At 44.5% G+C, this 20577-nt stretch overlaps 1 protein-coding gene across 1 annotated transcript; it reads left to right on the top strand.

The window, feature by feature from the left end:
* The first annotated feature begins 14781 nt into the window (after window positions 1-14781).
* On the top strand, window positions 14782-17551 carry LOC117866496 (probable serine/threonine-protein kinase WNK6). The gene is made up of 7 exons (XM_034750716.2): window positions 14782-15037; window positions 15231-15268; window positions 15518-15748; window positions 16122-16342; window positions 16421-16578; window positions 16693-17059; window positions 17142-17551. Exons 1-7 carry the CDS (start codon window positions 14933-14935, stop codon window positions 17366-17368), a joined length of 1347 nt encoding a protein of 448 aa, XP_034606607.1. The 5' UTR covers window positions 14782-14932; the 3' UTR covers window positions 17369-17551.
* Window positions 17552-20577: the final 3026 nt, after the last annotated feature.

Below are 20577 nucleotides of genomic sequence, written 5' to 3'. Positions count from 1 at the left end.
TCTACCTTCCGGAAAGGTATTACCAAATTCAATGTTCTCTTCTTAATTTAATTATCCACACAGTTCTGTTCCAATACTTCTCTCTGGCAATTTGGAATCTAATTTTAATTTCCTCCTAATCCAGATCAGTCTTGTCCCAAATGAATGTCATGAAGCTACGAATCATTATACAATTCGTGAAAGGAGCACCCGAAAAGATGGAGTTGCAGTTTTTTTCTGTAGATTTTGTGTAGCATGTGAGTTTTACAACTATGTGCTAGCTGATTCATTTCTCAGAACATGCATGAGGAACCGTGTACATGTTATGTTATCACTACTGGAGGAAGGACTTTTCGTCCACTTCGTTAGTACCAGGCCTAACGGCTAGTGCCTCAGGGCCGCCCCGTGACCCCCTTTAATGTTAGTACCGGTTGCTAGACGGTGGGAGTAGATAGTATACATAGGAATGATATATATGGACAATGATATATAGGAATGTTTCAATTTGATGCAGAAGCAAACTCAAGAAAGAACCAAGGCAATCAGCTCTAAATAAAGGCAACTGATCTGACCGGGATTGGTCCATGGTTACACCGGTACTAGGTGGTTCAGCTCGTGCAATCTTGTAGTATTTGGATTGTCTTCAAATTTTGAAAATTTGAAAAGCACCTCCCCCTCTAAGCTACGGAGTCAAAGAACGGAGCTGTCTCCATTCATCCGTGGGGCTTGAGGAGAAATATAAGAGTTTGAAAAGGAGAGCACGGATCTAACCGATTATTAGCCAAAACTGGTGGTGATGCATTAGAATTTCAACCAGTTGCTTGGAGTCCATAATCGGGGGATGATGCTGTAATATACGCAATCAACTGTACACACCAACTAGTAGTATTACTTGTATTGAGCCATGATGACTGGTTGGTAACCACCAAGCGCTTGTGGAGGGTTGCCATGAAAAGTTGGCCTGGCTGTGTAGTCCTTAACCGTTTGTGGTGTACCGTACCATTACCAACGGTTTATGGCCAACCCCTAGTGATGTGCTGGGAATGATGTGCCATTCGCTTGTCGACGTGAATTCGAGCATGTGGTGTACGTGCATTCGAGCATTCGAGCATGACGACGTAACTTTTCCAATGTTTAGCAAGAAAGCAAGGACAAAGGTGTGCGAGAGCGCGTAAAGGGCAGGGCCTGACTCCGCCATCCATTGTCATCTTATAGAAAGCGAGGTAGCGACCCGGTATGGGTTTCAGACCCAGTAGTGGGTGTTCAAGCGTGAGCATGTACGAAGTAACCATTATTAATACGTAGTTGTTACCGGGTATGCAGGCTTTCTCAATGTTTATAGCAACAAAGGACAGCAAAGGTAGAGGTGGATGTGCAAAAGGCCCTATATATATTTGGCCTTTAACGATGCAACTCATGCACCATGATCGTGTTCGACAAAGCTAGGAGCTAGGCTATCGTGCATGTGACTCGTTGCTAATTGGAAATCCTGGTTTTTTTGATGTCTAGAGATTCCTGTACTCGATGCATGTCTTTTCCAAAGCATGTGTGTAGCACATTTAGTTTGACTTGACCCGGCCGAGTGCTGGGTCGGATGGATCGACGTACTTTATGCGTGTGGGAACAGATCGAGAGCTCACCAGTCCGGGTAAAGAGCACGTTAAATGTAAAGCACATAATGCCTCAAGGTTATAATCTTTTTTGGATGAACTGATTAACCCACTGTTTCTTAATGATTTCCTTCGATATATGTATGTATATGATCGAATCACACTTAGATAGGCAATAGGGGTGAATGATTCCGGAAGCTAAGAATATTTTTTATCACTTGCTCCTAATTACAAAACCAAATTAATCCACGTTTTTTATTTTCTGGACAGACTAGAGTTTCCTCACTAAAGGTGATGTGGATCAAAATCCAGACTCCAATTGACCTAAACTTTTGATAGAACAAACTAGAGAACAACGAGCAATGATGCGAGTGGGTTGGCATGGGTACTTTCCTCCTTTTGATGACTCGGTGCTCCTGCACTCAACGCATGTCATTCTTCAATGGATGGACTTCGTGCATGTGGGAACTGATCGAGAACAACGAGAGGATTATTTCCAGCCCTAGATCTAGAGAGGCAAACATTGCCAGAGGATTTCATATAGTTGGCATCGCGCTGCAAATTAAGCTTGCATTAAAAAATGTAGAGTAGTATATAATGCCTCAACATTATAATCTATTTTTTATGTCCTGATTAGTGCGCCATTTCTCAATAATTTTTTTCTTAGACTTAACACTTTCTTCGAGGATCAATTCACACTAGCCAATCACAAAGGGTGAATGATTGCGGAAGCTAAAATAGTTTTTAACGCCTCCTCTTAATCCGAAAACCAATTAATAACATTTTATCTTAATGGTTTGCTGCCTGCCTAAATCAGAAGGTCGCCTGGGAGTTCTAAGCCTGAAAACCCAAAATGAAGCCCTCCTGATGAAGAACGTCCATAAATTCTTCGACTAAGCTGACATTCCAAGGGATTCATTTAGTTTGGAAGAAGTATTATGCCAATGGAAAATTGTCTGATCACATAAAAATATGTTCCTTTTGGTGGAGGATGTACTGAAGCTATTAGATTCTTACAAAGATCTTGCGATCATTCAAGATGGTAAAACCTGCTTCTTATGGACAGATCTTTGGGATGGTCGTGTCCCTTGCCAAGCTTATCCTGAACTGTTCTCATTTGCTAAGAATAAGAACATCACTGTTAGCAGAGCTAAGGATGCTTTCTCACTGAATCAGCTATTTCACCTGCCCCTCTCTGGTCCAGCTTTTGCCCAATTGCAGAAACTCCATCAAAGTCCTCTCTGGTCCAACTATTTAGATGCTCAAATAATGAATCAAAGTATTAGATAATAAGGATCAAAATGAATAGAACTTCCCTTTCCGTGCAGGTACGTGGTATAGGTGGGATGGTATGGAGGTATCACGCAAGTGGGAAGGACGTGATTTCGAAGGGTGGACACCTGAAGCGTCCCCACATAAGCAGAGACTAAATGCGATATAAATATCAGTTCCAGGAGGCTGATAACATATTTATTCAACAGATGGTTCATAAATCGTCGTGAAAGCCACGCCAAAACGATAAATAAAATAACAACGGTAACAATCCAACAACGGTAACAAGTGCCCTTTTCTCGCGTGGTTGTCCTACGCTAGGTTCCAATAAAACATTCACAATCTCACAAAAATCTTAGTCCCTTTTAACTTTTTCATATGGTCCCTCTGCATATTCAACCCGTAGGATTCCATATCACTGTCATAGTCTGCTGTTCAATCTTCGTATTTAGAGCACAACATATCTCTAATATTTACCTTTGCCGCTATTTCTACTGGACAGCATCCATGATTTTTTTTTCTTATGGTCTTAACCAAACAGTGTTTTCTTTTCTCTAAAAGAATGATAAGAGATTGGCCAAAACTTCGACCACATTGACGAAAAGGAGTAATATTCAATTCTGCTGGCTATATTTTACAAGCCACTAATTTTGATAAATATTTCAAGGGAAAAGAGAAATAAAAAGCTATAAAAGGTTGGGGAAGATTGCACCAAGGAAAAAACTTATTAGAGATTCCAAAGAGTATGGATTTATTGCAAAATGGCAGCACGCAAACCACTGCAAAGTCAAGCGGGAAGGAGACCGACGATCACTGTTTCTTCAGCAAATATGTAGTCGCTGCTTTGGAGACTGGAATATTGTTTGATGACCGAATTAACATGTTCTCCTAGGTGAATGAAAACTTTAGGAAATCCGGTAATCGCTCCTCCTGATCCTCTGCTCGATTTTATCCTTCCGGTTCTCCTAGCATCTATATCTGAACATTTACGGAATCCTTATATTCAAATTTTTAGAAAATCCTTACACGAAAATCTGGTGCAGCTCGTAGGCTGTTGGGAGAGGGATCTGGTGCAGGAATCCTATACATCTTCCGGAAGAATTTTTCTTATGCATCTTCCGATCTTTGGGATGCGTGCAGCCCTTCAAAACCGTTAGATGCGTCCGCTTTTTCCTCCGAAATGGATAACACAGAACGCGCATGCACAGGCTGGAAAAGAGATGGCAACTTTTGCGGGAGGCTAGTACACACGTGTTGCTTGATGGTTGGCCCTGTGGGTGGAAGATTCTTTTTCGATTTCAAACTTAAAACATGTTCTTCTCTCAAACCGTGAACTATTTTTTTGAAACCTTTTAAACCACTATGTTTCTGAGAATTAATCTAACATAATGAGATCCAATATGAATATATTTTATTAATTTTAAAAAGTCAACATTTTGAGTATGCTATTTCAACATTTTCATAATTTTATGTTGAACTAGTTTATTTAAAATGTTGAACTTGATTCAAAAAAATGTTCATAAGTCAACATTTTGGATGAACTAACTCAATATTTTGAGTATGCTATTTCAATATTTTCACATTTTTTATGTTGAACTAGTTTATTTAAAATGTTGATAAGTCAACATTTTGGGTGAACTAACTCAACATTTTGAATGCTACTTCAACTTTTTGAGTGCTATTCAACATTTTTCACATAAAATGCTGAACATTTTCAAAAAAAAAACATAAAATGCTGAACTAGTTTTCTTAAAATGTTGAACTTCTTGTTCAAAAAAGTAATGTTGAACTTGGTTCAAAAAAATGTTGACCGTAGTATTTAAAATGTTGAGTATATAGTTTAGTATTTTAAATATATTGGATCATAAAATCTTTTGCAAAATTAACAAATTGCTACGCAGATTTGAAGAAATAGTACAAAGAAAAGAAAGCACGTAGCGTCAGGGAGGTGCACGGCCGCACGTTGCCTGCGCTGCTGTATCTGGCCTGCTTGGCTCTGCCTGAAGCACTGCAGGCCATGCACGCTGGTTGCTGCACTAGGTGATTGCGAGATCGTTGGGCTTTTGTGGGCTGCTGCTATGGACCTTCGTGGGCTTTATAGTTATAGCTCTTGTACATCTTCCGCAAGATATATAGGGACGCCTGATCTGGTGGGGTGGCCCCCGCTTGCAGCTTGATGTGAAGCCACCTCGCAGGCTGCCTTTCACTATGCAGCATCTTGGCGAGCAGTGGGTGTTCTCGGGCGGAAGGGAGTCTTGAGTCACGGATGCTGTCCAAGATATCCTCAGGTCCGGGTGGTCGACGAGGAGGCGACGCAGATCTGATATGAATCTGGAAGACAACGCTTCATCTCCGATGGTGTACACTACTACTTGATAGGGTATTTCGACCTGCAGGCTGTAGTGCCGAACGTGAGAATTTAGTAGCAAAGAATTAGGAAGAAGGAAAGTGATATGAATGTCTTGAATGTTGGCGCAAGCAACCACTCCCTCTGTTTCAAATTGTAGGTTGTTTTAACTTTTCTAGATGCATAATTTTTTTTACACCTAAATATAGTGTATGTCTATATGCATACAAGCATCGATGAAACTAGAAAAGTTAAAAATAATCTACAATTTGAAACAGATGGAGTACTAGCGTTCTCGCCAGTCCTTTTAATGTTTACCTCTGGGTAGCAGGTGACATTCACTTCAACTTTGTCCTGGTTGACTTCACAACTTTTACTATGAATTCTATTGGTCAAGCGGAGATCAACATCCAAATGCTTGGCGGTCCACTGGGGCGGACAGTCCTTTGTGCTATGCGAGAAGAACTTGATCTTTCAATTCGGGTGTACCTCCCAAATCTAGTACAGCTCTGATTTGATAGTTTAGGGGATCAAGACAAGGGGTTTTGGTTGGCTTGATTAATCAAATTGGCCGATTATTGGTTCTATGCGAGATTGCAAGTGTGCTTTGGTTATTTTTATGCATGGTGCTTCCATCCTTGTCACTTCCATCATTCCAGGTCATTATCTTTTTGGTTTGCTTCTGTAGTTCTCTCATAGTGACCGCTTCTAGCTGTCACTTTGAATCATATTTATTTCTGTTCAGCAATATTGCTACTTATCAGAAGTTATATCGCTGATTTTTATTGAATTACACCTGTCATTTGGCCCTGAAAATAATGATCTTTCTTTGCTGTATTTTAGAGTGAAACTTGTGAGCCTACTGGGTCAGATACAGAGAACTACCTTTTATGAATCCAATTGCTTTTCTTTTCTCATTCTGATAGGTTAAATATTCAGGATGCAAAGAAAATTCGTGGTGGTGGGCTTTCATTCCTATTTTTCAATCTTTGCTTTGTTATTAATTCAGATTCACAAACAGTCAAATAAATGTAGGATTTGATCAAATTCACATGACGTGCAAATATGCAAGTATGCTCGAAAAGAAGGCTTTGGTCCCCAACCGGGACTGATTATTCCGGACTTTAGGCCATCATCTTTAGTCCCGGGTGAAAGATCCGGATGTGCCAACCCGCAACCTCTTGCCTCGTGTGTAGTTTACTTACCATCTCATATACACAACACATCTAATTAAGTAGGGGATGCTATCCTTTTGTATTGACTCATAGAGGACCCTTTAGTTGTTACCAACCGGGACTAAAGCTCAGACCGGATTTGTAATACCAATTGGCACTAAAGAGGTCTCCACTGACCATAATTTTTTTTCGAAACGAGACTGACCACAAATTTAGACCCGGGACTAAAGTCTCTTGAGTCCCATGTCCAAAAACGGTCAAGATTTTTGTTAAGGGTGGAAGGTCGTTTCTATACCAATGTTATTACATTGTAAGAAGTGATATATAAAACAAAACGGTCTTGCAGACTTTGTGCTTGACCATGATTTATTACCACACTCGACCACATGATTTATCTTTACGGAAACGCTACCGTCCGAGCGTCCGGACGCGTCGGACGTCGTTCCGCTCCCCTCCGCTTCCTATCCATTCCTACGGTTCTTTTTCTTCCCCATCCCTTTTTTTCTTCAACCTTCCACCCCGGTGTCCTCCTCCTCCACTCCGGCGGCCTTGTCTCCCACCCGCCCCACGCCGGTGTCCTCCTTGCCCACCTCGACGGTGTCGCGCTCCCCCACCCGGCGGCCTCGTCCCCCACCCGCGCCCCACGCCGGCGTCCTCCTCCCCACCTTGACGGCATCGCGCTCTTCCACCCCGACGGCCTCGTCCCCCACCCAGGCGGCGCCCCTCCCCCCCTCCCCCCCACTCTGGCGTCCTCAACCCACCGGGAGCGCCCAACGCCCTCGGATCCAGTGGCCCTCTCCCCAACCCCGATGAGATCCAAGCAAGCCTCTGACCCTCCCCTACCCCGACCGGCGGCAGCCTCCTCAGATCCGGCGGCATCTCCTCTCCTTCGGCCAACAATGGGCAGGCTGGTTGTCGTGGATCTGAGTGTTGCAATAGGTACCTCATGGTGTTGCAATAGTTAGTTTTGGATGTTGCAACGGTGGCTTTTGATGTTTCATCTGTTTTGCAACAATCTGACTTGCCAACAATCGGGTGTTGCACCAACTTGTTCATGATGTTGCATATAGTTGTTTTCTTTGTTTCGGTCTCTTCTTCTTTACGTTGTTGCAATGCTGTAAGAGATGCTTTTTTTATTGCAATGTGTCTGTTTTGAATGTTGCACGAAGCGATTTGTGATGTTTCATGCATGTAAATGTGTTGCAATCCTTGTTGTTGCAAGTGTTGAGTTTTGATGTTTTGATAGTTATTTTTTAATGTTGCGACGGAGCGTCCAATAAAAAAAATTATCGGACGTCTGGGCGCTAGCACTTCCCTTATCTTTAAACAGAAGGACAAATAAAACGGCAAACTGATTCGATAAATCTGTAGGAGCGTGTGGTCTTTTAGCACAGCGATTAGTACTCGAGAGGCCATGCATGATAACGATCAACCAATAAACTGATTTGGGGGTTCCAACACCAGAATATAGCTCTCATTATTATTGGAGGTCTGTGATCTCCTCGATCGTAATGTTATGCACGAGATGGATGACGTCTAGCGCGTCTATCGGGCTCTTGATTCCGGTGTTCTCCTCCACGCCCTGACCTACGAATCTAAGATCCATTTGCAGTAGCAGCGATCCTTCCATCAGCTACTTGGTGAATCCCGTCCCGGTCTCCCGGTGTTCTAGCCACCTGCAATGGCATCCTCGCGGACTCGCACACCATGACGATCAGGCCTGCCAGTGCCACCCTGGCGTCCACATCATCGCCCATGTATTTCGGGAAGCGTGACAGCACGCGCGCGGCGTCCTCCGCGAAGGCCTTTCTCAGCCTCACCAGTTCAGTACATTCTCGATTTCGTCCTTGCCTCTTACATTCAGTATACTTTCGTACTTGATGCCCCAGTCTAGAGGTAATGCCCCATACTGTGATGATGGGAGCATAAACCCTAGCTAATGGGTTGCTAAGTTCGTAGCAATCTCCTCTCTGGTTCATGAAGCCCAAGCAGCACACATTGTCATATCGGAGAAACAGGGTCACCGTCGCTGACGATGATGTTTCCTCTGCCTCATCGCCGGACCCTTTGAAGGTTGATGTGAAGACTGAGGACCAATAGTGGTCACCCTTGGATGATGAGTGATTAACAATGTTGTGTTAGATTGATGTTGCTCTTGGCTTGTGATGTGCAGGTGTAGGATGCGATGTGGCAGCCAACAGTGTGCGGTGAAAGTCAAGTGAAAGGTTCATGCCGATGGACCATGGATGGTAAAGGGTGAACGCAAGTAGACTTGGACCGAGGGACCTAAGAAGTCCGGGCGGAATCATGAGCGATCTACATGGTGCACGGAAGAGCATGAGAACATGACGGGATGGAAACGACGTCGGTCGAGTCAGGCGGGATGGGCGTCAAAGGCTTGATGGAGGCCAGATACGCATCGACATCAAGGAGGTCGCATGGTGGTCAAGCGGAGATGGATGGTTTGGATGGTTTGGGTCTCAAAACCACCGTCCGAGCATATATTCCCAATTTGGACCTCAAAACCGGAGGTGAACCCGGTGCGGCCGGAGCTTCGAGAAGGAGGGCACGTGGTATCATCGCGAAGCTTGCGTCGAGGCGAAGCAAAGTTGTGAAGGTGGTGTGCCCGTTCGATGCGTCTACAAAAATCTGGACCAAAATGCCCCTTTATGGGTAGTTATATTAGTTGTAGCTGTAGGGGTAATTTTGTCATCAGCCAGGGACCATATATACTAGAGTTGGCTGGTTTGGGGGTGTGCTTGGAACCCTCATTTCATTTGCTCAGAGGCTAGCCAAGTTCTTAGAGAGAGGAGAGAGAGGAGAGGGTGAGAGCTTCTTTTCTCTTGATTTCTCCATTCTAGGGGAGGATTAAGGGTGGAGGCTAATCCTCATCTTGTAAAGATGTTATCTTCGTGATTTAGTCGAATTTGTGTCTCAAATCCGTGGCTAATGGATTTGGCTAAATCTTGTTGTTTCTGCCATTTTTCTTTTTCGGGATTTTCGGAGTATTTTCGTTCTTCGAGTTTGAGCTCAAATCCCGCGAGGTTTGTTAGGGGAAATTGTTGGTAGGATCCTTGTGAGCATCTATGATGTGATCCCCTCAAATCTCTCATGGATTCGGCTTGAATTTGAAGTTTTCCAAAAAAAACTCGAGTACTTCGTAAGGTTTCGGTGTTCTTCAAAATTCGTGATGAATACTTGAGCTTTTTGAGATCTTCATGCTCAATCCGTTAACCCTTGGGGTAGTGCATTTATGGCTCAAGTTTCGTTCGATTCCGTGGAGATTCGAAGGAGGGTTTTTTGTTTGAAGTTGCTAGTGTACTTTGGGGGCGTTTTCTTCCACTGACTTATTTTTAGCACGTGTCACATCGAATGTTTAGATACTAATTAGGAGTATTAAACGTAGACTATTTGCAAAACCCATTACATAAGACGAATCTAAACGGCGAATCTATTAAGCCTAATTACGCCTAATTAATCCATCATTAGCAAATGTTTACTGTAGCAACACATTGTCAAATCATGGACTAATTAGGCTTAATAGATTCGTCTCGCCGTTTAGATTCGTCTTATGTAATGGATTTTATAAATAGTCTACGTTTAATACTCCTAATTAGTATCTAAATATTTGATGTGACGGATGCTAAAAATAAGTCAGTGGAAGAAAACGGGGCCGTGTTCTTTTGCTTCTTTGTGGATGTGGATGCGGAGCAGCAGCAGGCGTCGGCAGGGAGCTGCGCACGACGCTCCGTGCGTCGCACGCGACCTGCGCCTGCCGGCGCCAGGCTTGGCACGTGGCTCAGGCGGGGCAGCGGCAGCCCAGCGGCAACTGCGGGCCAGCAGGCCAGGCCGGCAGGCGGCCCAGGCGGGGCAGCTGCAGCAGCAGGCCGGCCACAGGCTCAGGCCAGCAGCACCAGACGGGCCAGGCGCAGGCCAGCTGGCCGTGCGGAGCAGGCGGCTCAGCTGCTCAGCAGGCCGAGCAGGCCACCAGGCCGTGAGGGAGTCAGCCCACGCAAGGAGCAGGTCAGCTCAGCCAAGCACAGTGAGCTTAATCAATTAGTTCTCGGTTAATTCTTGCACTTTGCTTAGTTAATCATTGTCATCCTGTTTAGCTACTTAAATAGTACTTTGTATTGCTAATCCTTATATTCTTAGTCAAGTAACCTTTAGTTAATCTTTCCATGCCTAGTTAAGTAAGTGGTTAGTAGTGTCTTTGCTTTATCTCGTTTGTGCAAGCTCCTTGAAGTCACTTTGTGCTTTGCTTTTGCTATGTTTTGAGCATGTCAAATCGTTCCAAGGGTGAGCTTGTTGATTTAGTCATCTTGGTGACTTGACACGAGGTATGTTTCGGGGTGGCAATCATGATACAAGCCTTGTTCTCAAGAAGAATTTGAAAGGCTCCCATTCCCCTTATCTGGTCGTCAGTTCCGATCCTTAAAAGATACCTCGTAAGTTGGATACCATTCCACTTGGTGAGCAATGGGTGTTCTCGGGGTGGAGGAGAGATTCGAGTCATGGTGACTTTCCAAGAAATCCCCGCGGTCTGGGTGGTCGGCGAGGATGCGACGTAGTGCCGATATGAATCCTGCGAACGACACTACGTCTCCGATGGTGTACAATTGAGTCGTCTCTCCGGACATTGTTTGCTTCGGTTGGGCCACTTGATTCCGCTGTAGTAGTGCTCTCCTCGTTGCTAATCTCTTCGCTGCAGGTTTGCTTCGGTTGGTGACTTGGTCGTACGGTAGACATTCCGGTCTGCAGTATAATGATCATCGATCGATCGACGACGTGTACATTAGTGCTAAAAGGAGGAGAAAGTCGTAATAAATCAAATGCCTTCAATGTTTGTGATGTTAAATTTAATTAAAAAAAGAAAGAAGGTAGCGTAGCTTAACTGGTTGGGGTAGGAGGCGTGATGGACCACTCAATTTGAGTACTCTTCAATTTGAATTTGGATGTTTACTTTTTTCCTTAATGAAAAACCACCTGATGTCCTGATTATTCCTCCTCATTATTAGGTTGGCTCTAGTTTTTGTAACTTAATCAGTGAAGAAACGAAGCAGGTTTTATAAGGAAATAAAAAGGAGATAAGACACAAGCAAAGTTTGGTCGTACTACTCATGCAAGCATCTAGTACAAACAAGGAATATCAGAGATATAATTAAGAGGAAGGATGCGCATACCAAGTTACCGACTATTTTTCGACAAGAACAACCAACACACAGAAGTAAAGACAGGCACACAATAACCACCCAGAGTGGCAAGTGTCAGGGAGGGACACACAGCTTCGCTCTTCGACACAAACTTGGCCTCTGAGCTTGAGGTGGAGGTAGCCTCCTGCTACTACTGCTGATCGAATGTCTTTGTACTTCTGGGGGCCTCGCCAACACCAAGTTTGAGATGGAGCTGGAAAGTGCCGCATACATAATTAGGCCATGAGAAGGTATGATCCACCAATGCACGCTGCACGGCATGATTTGTTACAAGAAAAATAAAACAAATAATTAACAATAGCCTGATTTAAGTTGGCGCTGTGACATGCATGCAAGTGGCCGGGTTACCCAAAAATGTTTTTATTTTGGCTAGCCCGATAGTATGCCACTCTAGTTTATATCTCCTCTCAAATTATTTACGCAGAATGTCATTCTAGTTCATTTTATCAACTTCTTGGATCGACCCGATAACCCAAAATATTTATTACTTGCGTCCCTATAACACCATGTTTCCAGTGTATGTGTATTTTTGTATCGTCCACTATTTTCTACTAGACAAATCCACTCGATGTATAGGCATCTATGTCAACAGCAGAGGAAGAGTTACTCAAGAAATTTGAAACAAAATTACCAGTAAAAAAATAAAAAATTCATATAGTATTTAAAAAGAGGGGTTATCCTCACAAAGGACACTCTACCTCTTATAGTAAGGAGGAAATTCTTGAATGTAATTATCCAAATATTCGAGCTTTTGTAGTAACGAGGAAACAATTAGCTGTCTCTTCTTTGAAATCCGTTATGCTAAGTTCTATGGCGTGCTCTTTTATATAGCATTTGATATTGATCCACCATCATTGATGAATAATATGTTGAACCAACGGGCCGGGTAAATCATGAGGGATAAAAACCGGACATTAGTTTGTTGACAGGTGCGGTCAATTTGTGCTTGGGCTTATGGCTCGTGAAAAATGATGTTGGTTTTTACAAAAGCAACACTTTTTTGCATGTTTTATTCAGGACAATTTATAGGCTTCGGTTGTGAGCTTAGTTGTAGCGGCATAAGCCCAACAATACTTGATACAGACGTGACGTACATTGGAAATGACTCACTTCATTTCTTTAGTTCCATGGATGACATTTTATTTTGCAAATTGGTGCTTAAGTTGGGCATCTTGTTAAATTCAATTATTTGGCGTGGGTGGCATTCGGCTACAATCTGTAATAAAGCTTAGACTGATTCCTTCTCTTTCGAGAAGGTTGAAGTTGGAATTTTCTTCCATTATTAAGAAAACTAGATAAATCCAATATTTCCTTATTTCCAAAACAAATATTTAAAGAGTTTAGTGTAAAATTTCAAAAATTCGACCACACATTCTTCGAAGAAGTCAGCCTAGCTAGCACTAGTGTGACCAAATGGAGTGGTACGCCTTGCTTCCTTTAGTTTTCGTTCTTCTCTGCAATATTCAATTTCTGCTGGTTATATTTTAACAATCCAGTAAATTTAATAGACATTTCAAGAGACCAGAGAAAGAAAAGCTAAATTGGCTAGGGGAAGACTGCGCGAGGAAGAACTGAGCAGAGATAATTGCAAGGGTTTGAATTTACAAAATGGCAGCACGCTAATTCAAAGCACATGTGGTCGTGTACCAGTGTAGTCGTGTCGATCAACTGCAAGTCACAAGCGGGCTGGGGACCGACGTCCAACGGCCTCTCTACTATTTGTTCAGCAAATAGCGTATGGCCGACTCGCTGTTTCTAGTAGTTCTGTATTTGACCAAATTCCGATGAACTAGTCTTGCGCCGAGTACCCCCGCCGCAACAGCCGCCGCCGCCGCCTCCGGCCCTCCGTTTCTCCTCGCCTCCGGCCTCCTAGCCGGTGGCAAGGAAGAGGGGTCCGTCCTCTAGTAGATCTACTACTTTGTTAGTTTTTTTTCCCAATAATTTTCCTTTCCTCCATAATAATTGGGCTAGGTCTTGGATCATCTTTTCGATGTTTTCGATCTCGCTTTCTATTTCGTACTGGATTTCCTCAAGGGGATGTGTCGTTTTCTCCGAAGACGGCGTGTTCTTCATAGAGGGATCGAAGTACGTTGGACTAGTCCTCTTTGAGGAGGGATCGGATCTATTCCCCCCTTTGGTGGAATCATCTTTCCGGTGATACTACTGGCGGTGGCGGATCTGCCCTTCCGACCGCCGCTGGTGATGGCTAATGGCGGTGACGGATCTTATCTTCGGTCCAACTTAAAATATGGCCTCCTCGATTGTGGAGTCTTCTATTGGTGGGGACTTCGGTTCTCGAGTCCGGATCTGGTGCAGTTCCACGGGGATGGAGGGGGTAACGGCTCCAGGGGTAGCCCTGTCATATCGGATGTTTAGATACTAATTAGAAGTATTAAATATAGTCTAATTACAAAACTAATTACACAGATGGAGGCTAATTCGTGAGACGAATCTATTAAGCCTAATTAGTCCATGATTTGACAATGTAGTGCGACAGTGACCATTTGCTAATGATAAATTAATTAGGCTTAATAGATTCATCTCACGAATTAGCATAGGAGTTCTGCAATTAGTTTTATAATTAGCTCATATTTAATCCTCCTAATTAATTAGGATCCGAACGTTCGATGTACCAGGGTATCCATACAGCCCCGGAGTTTCCTGCAGTGGACATCGCCGGTTGCAAGGAAGATGAAGGATAGGAATCTAGTGGCGTGCTTCAATGTAATTTAATTTTATGTTGAGATCTCAGTTGTAAAAGGGGTTCTAATTTAATGAAATCCGGTTCCTTTCTCAAAAAAAAAAACGATGAACTAAAAACATGGGAAATCCGATAATCACTGCTCCTGAATCGTTTGCTCTTATCCACCCCGGTTTTTGTAAAATCCGTATCTGAATATGAAAGGAATCCCAGATCCTTATAAGCGTATTTCGAGGAAATCATGAATTGAATATTGATACGTACTACATAAAATCTGAATATTTTGTGAAATGCTTATCTGTAGATTGATACGTATTCCATAAGTCTGAATATCTTTTTCGTGAAATCGTTATCCGGAAATCGGGTTCGCCATCCGACGTGGACGCCTGCCGCGTCCGTAACTAATTGCCATCAGGCATCCAGGCCCACCTGCAGCCACACGTGACTCCTCTCCTAAACACCCGCGGCACGGCCCCCGCGGAACTTGGAAAGCGTTTCAGAGTTCAGACTCGTCGCTCGCGCGCCGCCGTCTCGCGCTGCTCGATTCAGCTATCCATTGCCGGCTCAGATTCCGATCTCGCGGGTGGAGAGGAGGCGGCGGAGGAGGAGGAGGAGAGAAGGAGCGCGCCGGCGCGATGGCTCCCGATCCGGAGGCGGCGGGCGGCGGGCAGGCGGAGCCGCCCGACGAGGAGGACGACCCCGACGTCGACGAGGTCGACCCCACCGGCCGCTACCTCCGGGTACGTGTTCCGCCGTCCGTGCCGCCCCTCGCGTTTGCTACTGGTGTTTTTTCGTCTCGTCAAGTTGCGTTGGGCTCTTGATCCGCGAGCGGAGAGCTCCCCTCCCTGTTCCTGAATGTATGTTGCATTGCGAGTTCCTCTGAAAAATTGTTTCTGTTCCTGATCGATGTGGTTTCGTGCGTGCATTGTGCAGTACAAGGAGATCGTGGGATCAGGGGCCTTCAAGACAGTGTATCTCTCTAGTCTCTACCTTATCAGCTGTTCATCAGTAATTCAGTAGTAGCAAATGACACAATAACTAATTTGCTGAACTCAAACTGAACATTCTTAAACTCGAGCAATCACAGAATTCAGGCTTCGAATACTTGCTTCATTAGTTTCATGAAAAAAAGAAACATTGCTTTGTTAGTTCAGAAGGGAAAGGAGAATAGTTGTTTTGTGTTGTTGGCTTGTTGCATCACGTGATCGATTTGGTGGCAGCTACAAAGGCTTCGACGCAGTTGATGGCATCGAGGTGGCGTGGGCCAAAGTGGAGATAACCGGCCGGATCATGGGATCCCCGAAGGAGCTGCAGCGCCTCAAGACGGAGATCCAGCTGCTGCGGTCGCTCCAGCACAAGCACATCCTCAAGCTCTACGCCTCGTGGGTCGACAGCAAGAAGAGGACAGTCAACATCATCACTGAGCTCTTCACCTCCGGCAACTTGAGACAGTACGTCTGTACATAGCTTATCTTTCGCTACATGCTGAATGTTCAGCTAATTACCAATGTACAAGCATTTTTTTTCTTTCAAATCACTGAGCTCTTCACCTCTGGTAACTTGAGCCAGTACGTCTATGCATAGCTTATTTTTCGTTACATGCTGAATGTTTCAGTTAATTACCAACGTACAAACAATTTTTTTCCTTTCCAATATAAGATTTGAGCAAGTTCATGATAGTTTCAGTATTCATAATCCTGAATGAAATGTGCCATTTGATACAAAGCTGGTTCTTTCGGCCTTCCATTCATAAGGGGAACAGCTGTACAGAAGTAGCTAGCTTCCCCCATCCCCTTTATAAGATCGATGTTATGTTGTGTTTAGGTACCGTACAAAGCACAAGAAAGTTGATATGAAAGCAATGAGGCGATGGGCAAAACAAATACTGACAGGCCTAGCCTATCTGCATGATCAGAAGCCACCAATCATACACAGGGACTTGAAGTGCGACAACATTTTCATCAATGGGAACCATGGAAAAGTGAAGATTGGGGATTTCGGTTTGGCAATGGTCATGCAACAGAGGAAGACACAGAGTATACAAGGTACAGTTCATCTACAGGCCACACTGCCACATCTTTCTCATGCAAAACCTGATGTTTATACGTTTACCTAAAACACAGGCACCTTAGAATTCATGGCACCAGAACTCTTTGGTGAAAACTACAACGAATTGGTGGATATATACTCTTTTGGGATGTGTATGCTTGAAATGGTGACCGGTGAGTGCCCTTACGGTGAATGTCAGGGCTTTGTTCAAATATACAAGAAGATTTCTGAAGTAAGTAACCTGTCACCTAGAAACTGCCTAACCTACCTGCTTCAAGATTTTCTTATAAAATACCAAATAGCCCTTTTGTTGTATATGAATGCTGCTACAATTGTACAATTGCAGGGTATAAAACCAGTTGCTCTCTCCAAGATCAAAGATGTGGAAGTAAGAAGTTTCATAGAGAGCTGTCTGGCTTCAGCTGCAGACAGATTGCCGGCAAGTGAGCTCTTAAAGAGTCCTTTTCTCCTAAAAGATGACATCATCAATGATAAAACCTCTAATCCAGCACAAGAACCGATAGCATTCCCACAAAATTTGGATCTAGATCTTGATGTCACACCAATTTTCGTCTCTTTGTTACCCAACGGAACTGTCTGTGATGGGAAGGAGTCTTTCAGCCTGGTGCTTCGGAGGGGTGGATTTGTGCTGGAAGGAGATATGAGCGTCAAGGACCCTGTCAATTTGTTACTAAGAATTCCTGTCCCTAATGGTAATTGTTACAAAGCATCAAAATTTCATTTTTGGGCTATAAGTATTGTCTCTGCATATTCAATTTCATTTTTTACTTACAGGTAAGTGTAAGAACATTGAGTTCGCATTTGATCTGGAGAAGGACACAAGTCTTTCGGTGGCTACTGAGATGGTTGAAGAGCTTGAACTGCCTTCTTGGAGCATGCCTGTTGTGGCGAGGCTGATCGATGCATTCTTGCTCAAGACGGTTCGCGGCTGGAGGCCTTGTGTTCAGGTCGGCCAGATGATTCAGGCAGTGTACAACACTGCATCAGCAGATGGAATGTGAATCCAAATAACTTGGTGCTTTCTGAATCCGATGCAAGCAATAATGTTTGGATCGAGTCGCTGTGGTTCAGTGTTCATGGTCATCCATTCCGCCCCTCCTGTACATGCTCAAATCGCAATGCCATGAACGGTGTTGCTAAGCACATCTCTTTTTTTAAATATGATGATGGCGAAAGTTTGTGCATGGTTGCTAATTACTCTTAGATTATTTGATGATCTATTTAATAATAGGAAAGAGTATCGATAAACTGATGCAGAGTCCAGCTATCTTTTTTTTCGTGTGACTATGCTTCTTTTTCTATGGGAAGGTGATGTAGACGTTGCACTCAGCTCTAGGCATGGTACCGTGTGTGCGTCGTGTGATTACGCTTCTTTTTCTTTGGCAAGGTGGTGTCACGGCAAAGGGCTTCAGCCTAGGTGTAAATAAAATAGCTAAATAAATAAACAATGGCATGCCATACACTAAACTTAGGTGGGGCCGACTTGGAACTTGGAAGAGGCCGCTAGGCCGGTTTCCCTGCTCGTTCGTTGCGCGCTGCGCTGGCGACACGAGAAATTTCCTTACCGGCGCGCTAGTTTTGTCGCACGTTGTACCGACCGTGTTCAAACTTCTCTCTGTTACAGTAGATCAAGGGGGGTGTTCCGTTACAGATATTTTAGTCCCTGTATGTTTATATACTAATTAGAAATATTAAATATAGACTAATTATAAAATCAGTTGTATAAATGAAGACTAATTCGCGAGACGAATCTATTAAGTTTAATTAATCCATAATTAGCACATATTTACTGTAGCATCACATGATCAAATCATGAACTAATTAGACTTAATAGATTCGTCTCACGAATTAACCTTCATTTATGCAATTGGTTTTATAATTAACCTATATTTAATACTCCTAATTAGTATGCAATTGGTTTTATAATTAACCTATATTTAATAATTAAATCTTAATTAGTATCTAAACATTCGATGTGATACGAAAAACTTTAGTCCCTAGAACCAAACACCCTCTAAGTATGCGAGCATGCTCGCTGCAGCTCATTTGAGTGGCTGCTGCTGCAACTGTGCTACCTGTGCAGCCCAGCTATTCGGTTGCATGCCAAAATAGCAGTACAGCGGCTTGCAGTTCGGCTAACTGGCTAGAGTAGTTGTTGAGTAAATAGCTGGTGTGTTGTAGCCCCAGCAGCAGCGTAGCTGTAGAGGCTGTGCTGAGCAGGGCCAAAGTCTTTCAAATTTGAAATTTGACTAGAACTTGTTCATTTTCAATTTCATGTGGATCTACAACTTTCATCACAAATAGAATTTGCCTTTTTTTAATTTGTACTCAAGAGCTGGGCTAAATCGGCCTGACATTAGGCCCAATTTTGTCCAGCAGACGTTTACCGCCATCTATATAGATGGTCGTATAAAGTCAGATCATATTAGTATAATACTTTTTAAAGTTGTGCTTCGGACTGTCCATTAAGCTTGCCCATCTGATTATCTATGTCGCTGTTTCACCGGCACTGCCTTACCCTCAATTGTCATTCGAGCCGGCTTCCAAAACCGATTGTTCTTACATCCTGCGAGTTAACGCTTTTCCGGCGAGCTCGAGACGAAACCCCATCCCCCGACCCCCCATATGTATGCTACAGTGCTGGTCGTATCAATTCCAACCACCACGGGCCACTACTCGTCTCCGGTGAGTTATATAGGTTTTGTTTGCCTGTAACACCCAAAATTTTAGAGAATTCAAATTCATTAAAATTTGCTCAAATTAGGGTGTCATTTAAATTCTAAGCATTTAATTTCATTTTCTTTAATTTAATTAATTCATCATAGGAGTTAATTGTGCATTCATGCTGGTGCATTTATTTTGATTGCTTGGGTTTGAATCAAAAATTTGAATTTCAAAATTTAAATTCAATTCCAAAACCTTTATCCTCTTTCCCTTTTCCTTTTCTTTTCTTCTTCTCTCCTGGGCCGCATCCTTCCTTTCCTCCCCTTTCTTTTCTTCTTGCGGCCCAGCATCTCCCGCGCCATTTTCTCGTGCGGCCCAGCTGCGCAGCAGCTCCTCCGGCCCGTTTCCCCCGCTCGCCGGCCGCCTTCCTTTCTCCCGCGCGGCCCACCGCTTCGCCTCCTCTCCGCGGCCCGCGAACGCGCGCGCCGGCCCACGAAGCTGCGCCAGCCCGCCTACCGCCCGCGGCCGCCGACAGGTGGGTCCCACCGTCGTCTCCCACCTCCGGCCGGACTCTCCTCTGCCCGCAACCACCGCGCGAGATCTCCGGGTGGGCGCCGCCATCCCCGACCGATTTGAATCCGGGGCCGCTCTATCTCTTGACGCGCAAGCCGCCGCCATCCGCCCCTATATAAACCGCCGCCCCTCCCGATCTCCATCACCCGCGCCCGCAACACCCGAACCCTAGCGCTCGAGCTCCAGCGCCGCCGCCTCTTCCCCGCCGTCAACCGCTGCCTCCGGTGAGCTCCGGTCGCCGTGGACCGCTAAATCGAGTTCGCCGCGCCCTCCTCTTTCTTCTGGTGCTTTCCCCGCGCCAAACCGAGCCCCGGAGCGCCGTTTCGGCTTACTCCGGCGACCCGCCGCTGCTCGCCGCCGCCGGCCGTTTCCTTTTCCCGCCGCCGTCGCGAGTCATCGTCGACCGCGACCGTCGGATCTAGATCCGACGGCTCGTAGCGGGTCAATCCGACCGCGTAATGGTCAACCGCGCCGCGCCGCGCCGCTTTTGCTCTTAAGCCCCCATCTTTTCCGCAAATCAACCGCGGTCCAGATCGCGTTGAAAAATAATTCCAGATCTGCCCTCGCGCTTTTCGTTTTAAACCCTGAGTTTTCTAAAAATCAACCCGCCGTCCGGTTTGGAGTTTTTTTGCGCGATAGACCTTCGGTTTATACGCGTAATTACGTATAAGCCCTCGGTTTTCGCGGTTTGGCCCTAAAAGTTTTGTTTTTCTGTCAGAAAAGCCCCTGGGTCTTGTTTGAATCATATCTTTTGCATCTTAACTCCGTTTTTCGCGTTTTTTATATCCACGTGTTCGTTTTAAAGCGTAGATAAGCTTTTTGAAGCTTGTTTTCTCTATTTAACTATGATTGGTGTACTGTTTTCTTACTTTTTGCCCATGTTTGCTTGTATGTGCCCGTGTGACGCGTGTAGACGTCCCGCAGTTCGAGGGAGTTGAAGACCAAGCCTTTGAGGAGTACGAACAGCAGGAGC

Source organism: Setaria viridis, chromosome 8, assembly GCF_005286985.2.
Source record: "Setaria viridis chromosome 8, Setaria_viridis_v4.0, whole genome shotgun sequence".
NCBI lineage: Eukaryota > Viridiplantae > Streptophyta > Magnoliopsida > Poales > Poaceae > Setaria > Setaria viridis.
Note: the sequence above shows the minus strand (reverse complement) of the source record. Positions and strands in the feature narration are given on the sequence as shown.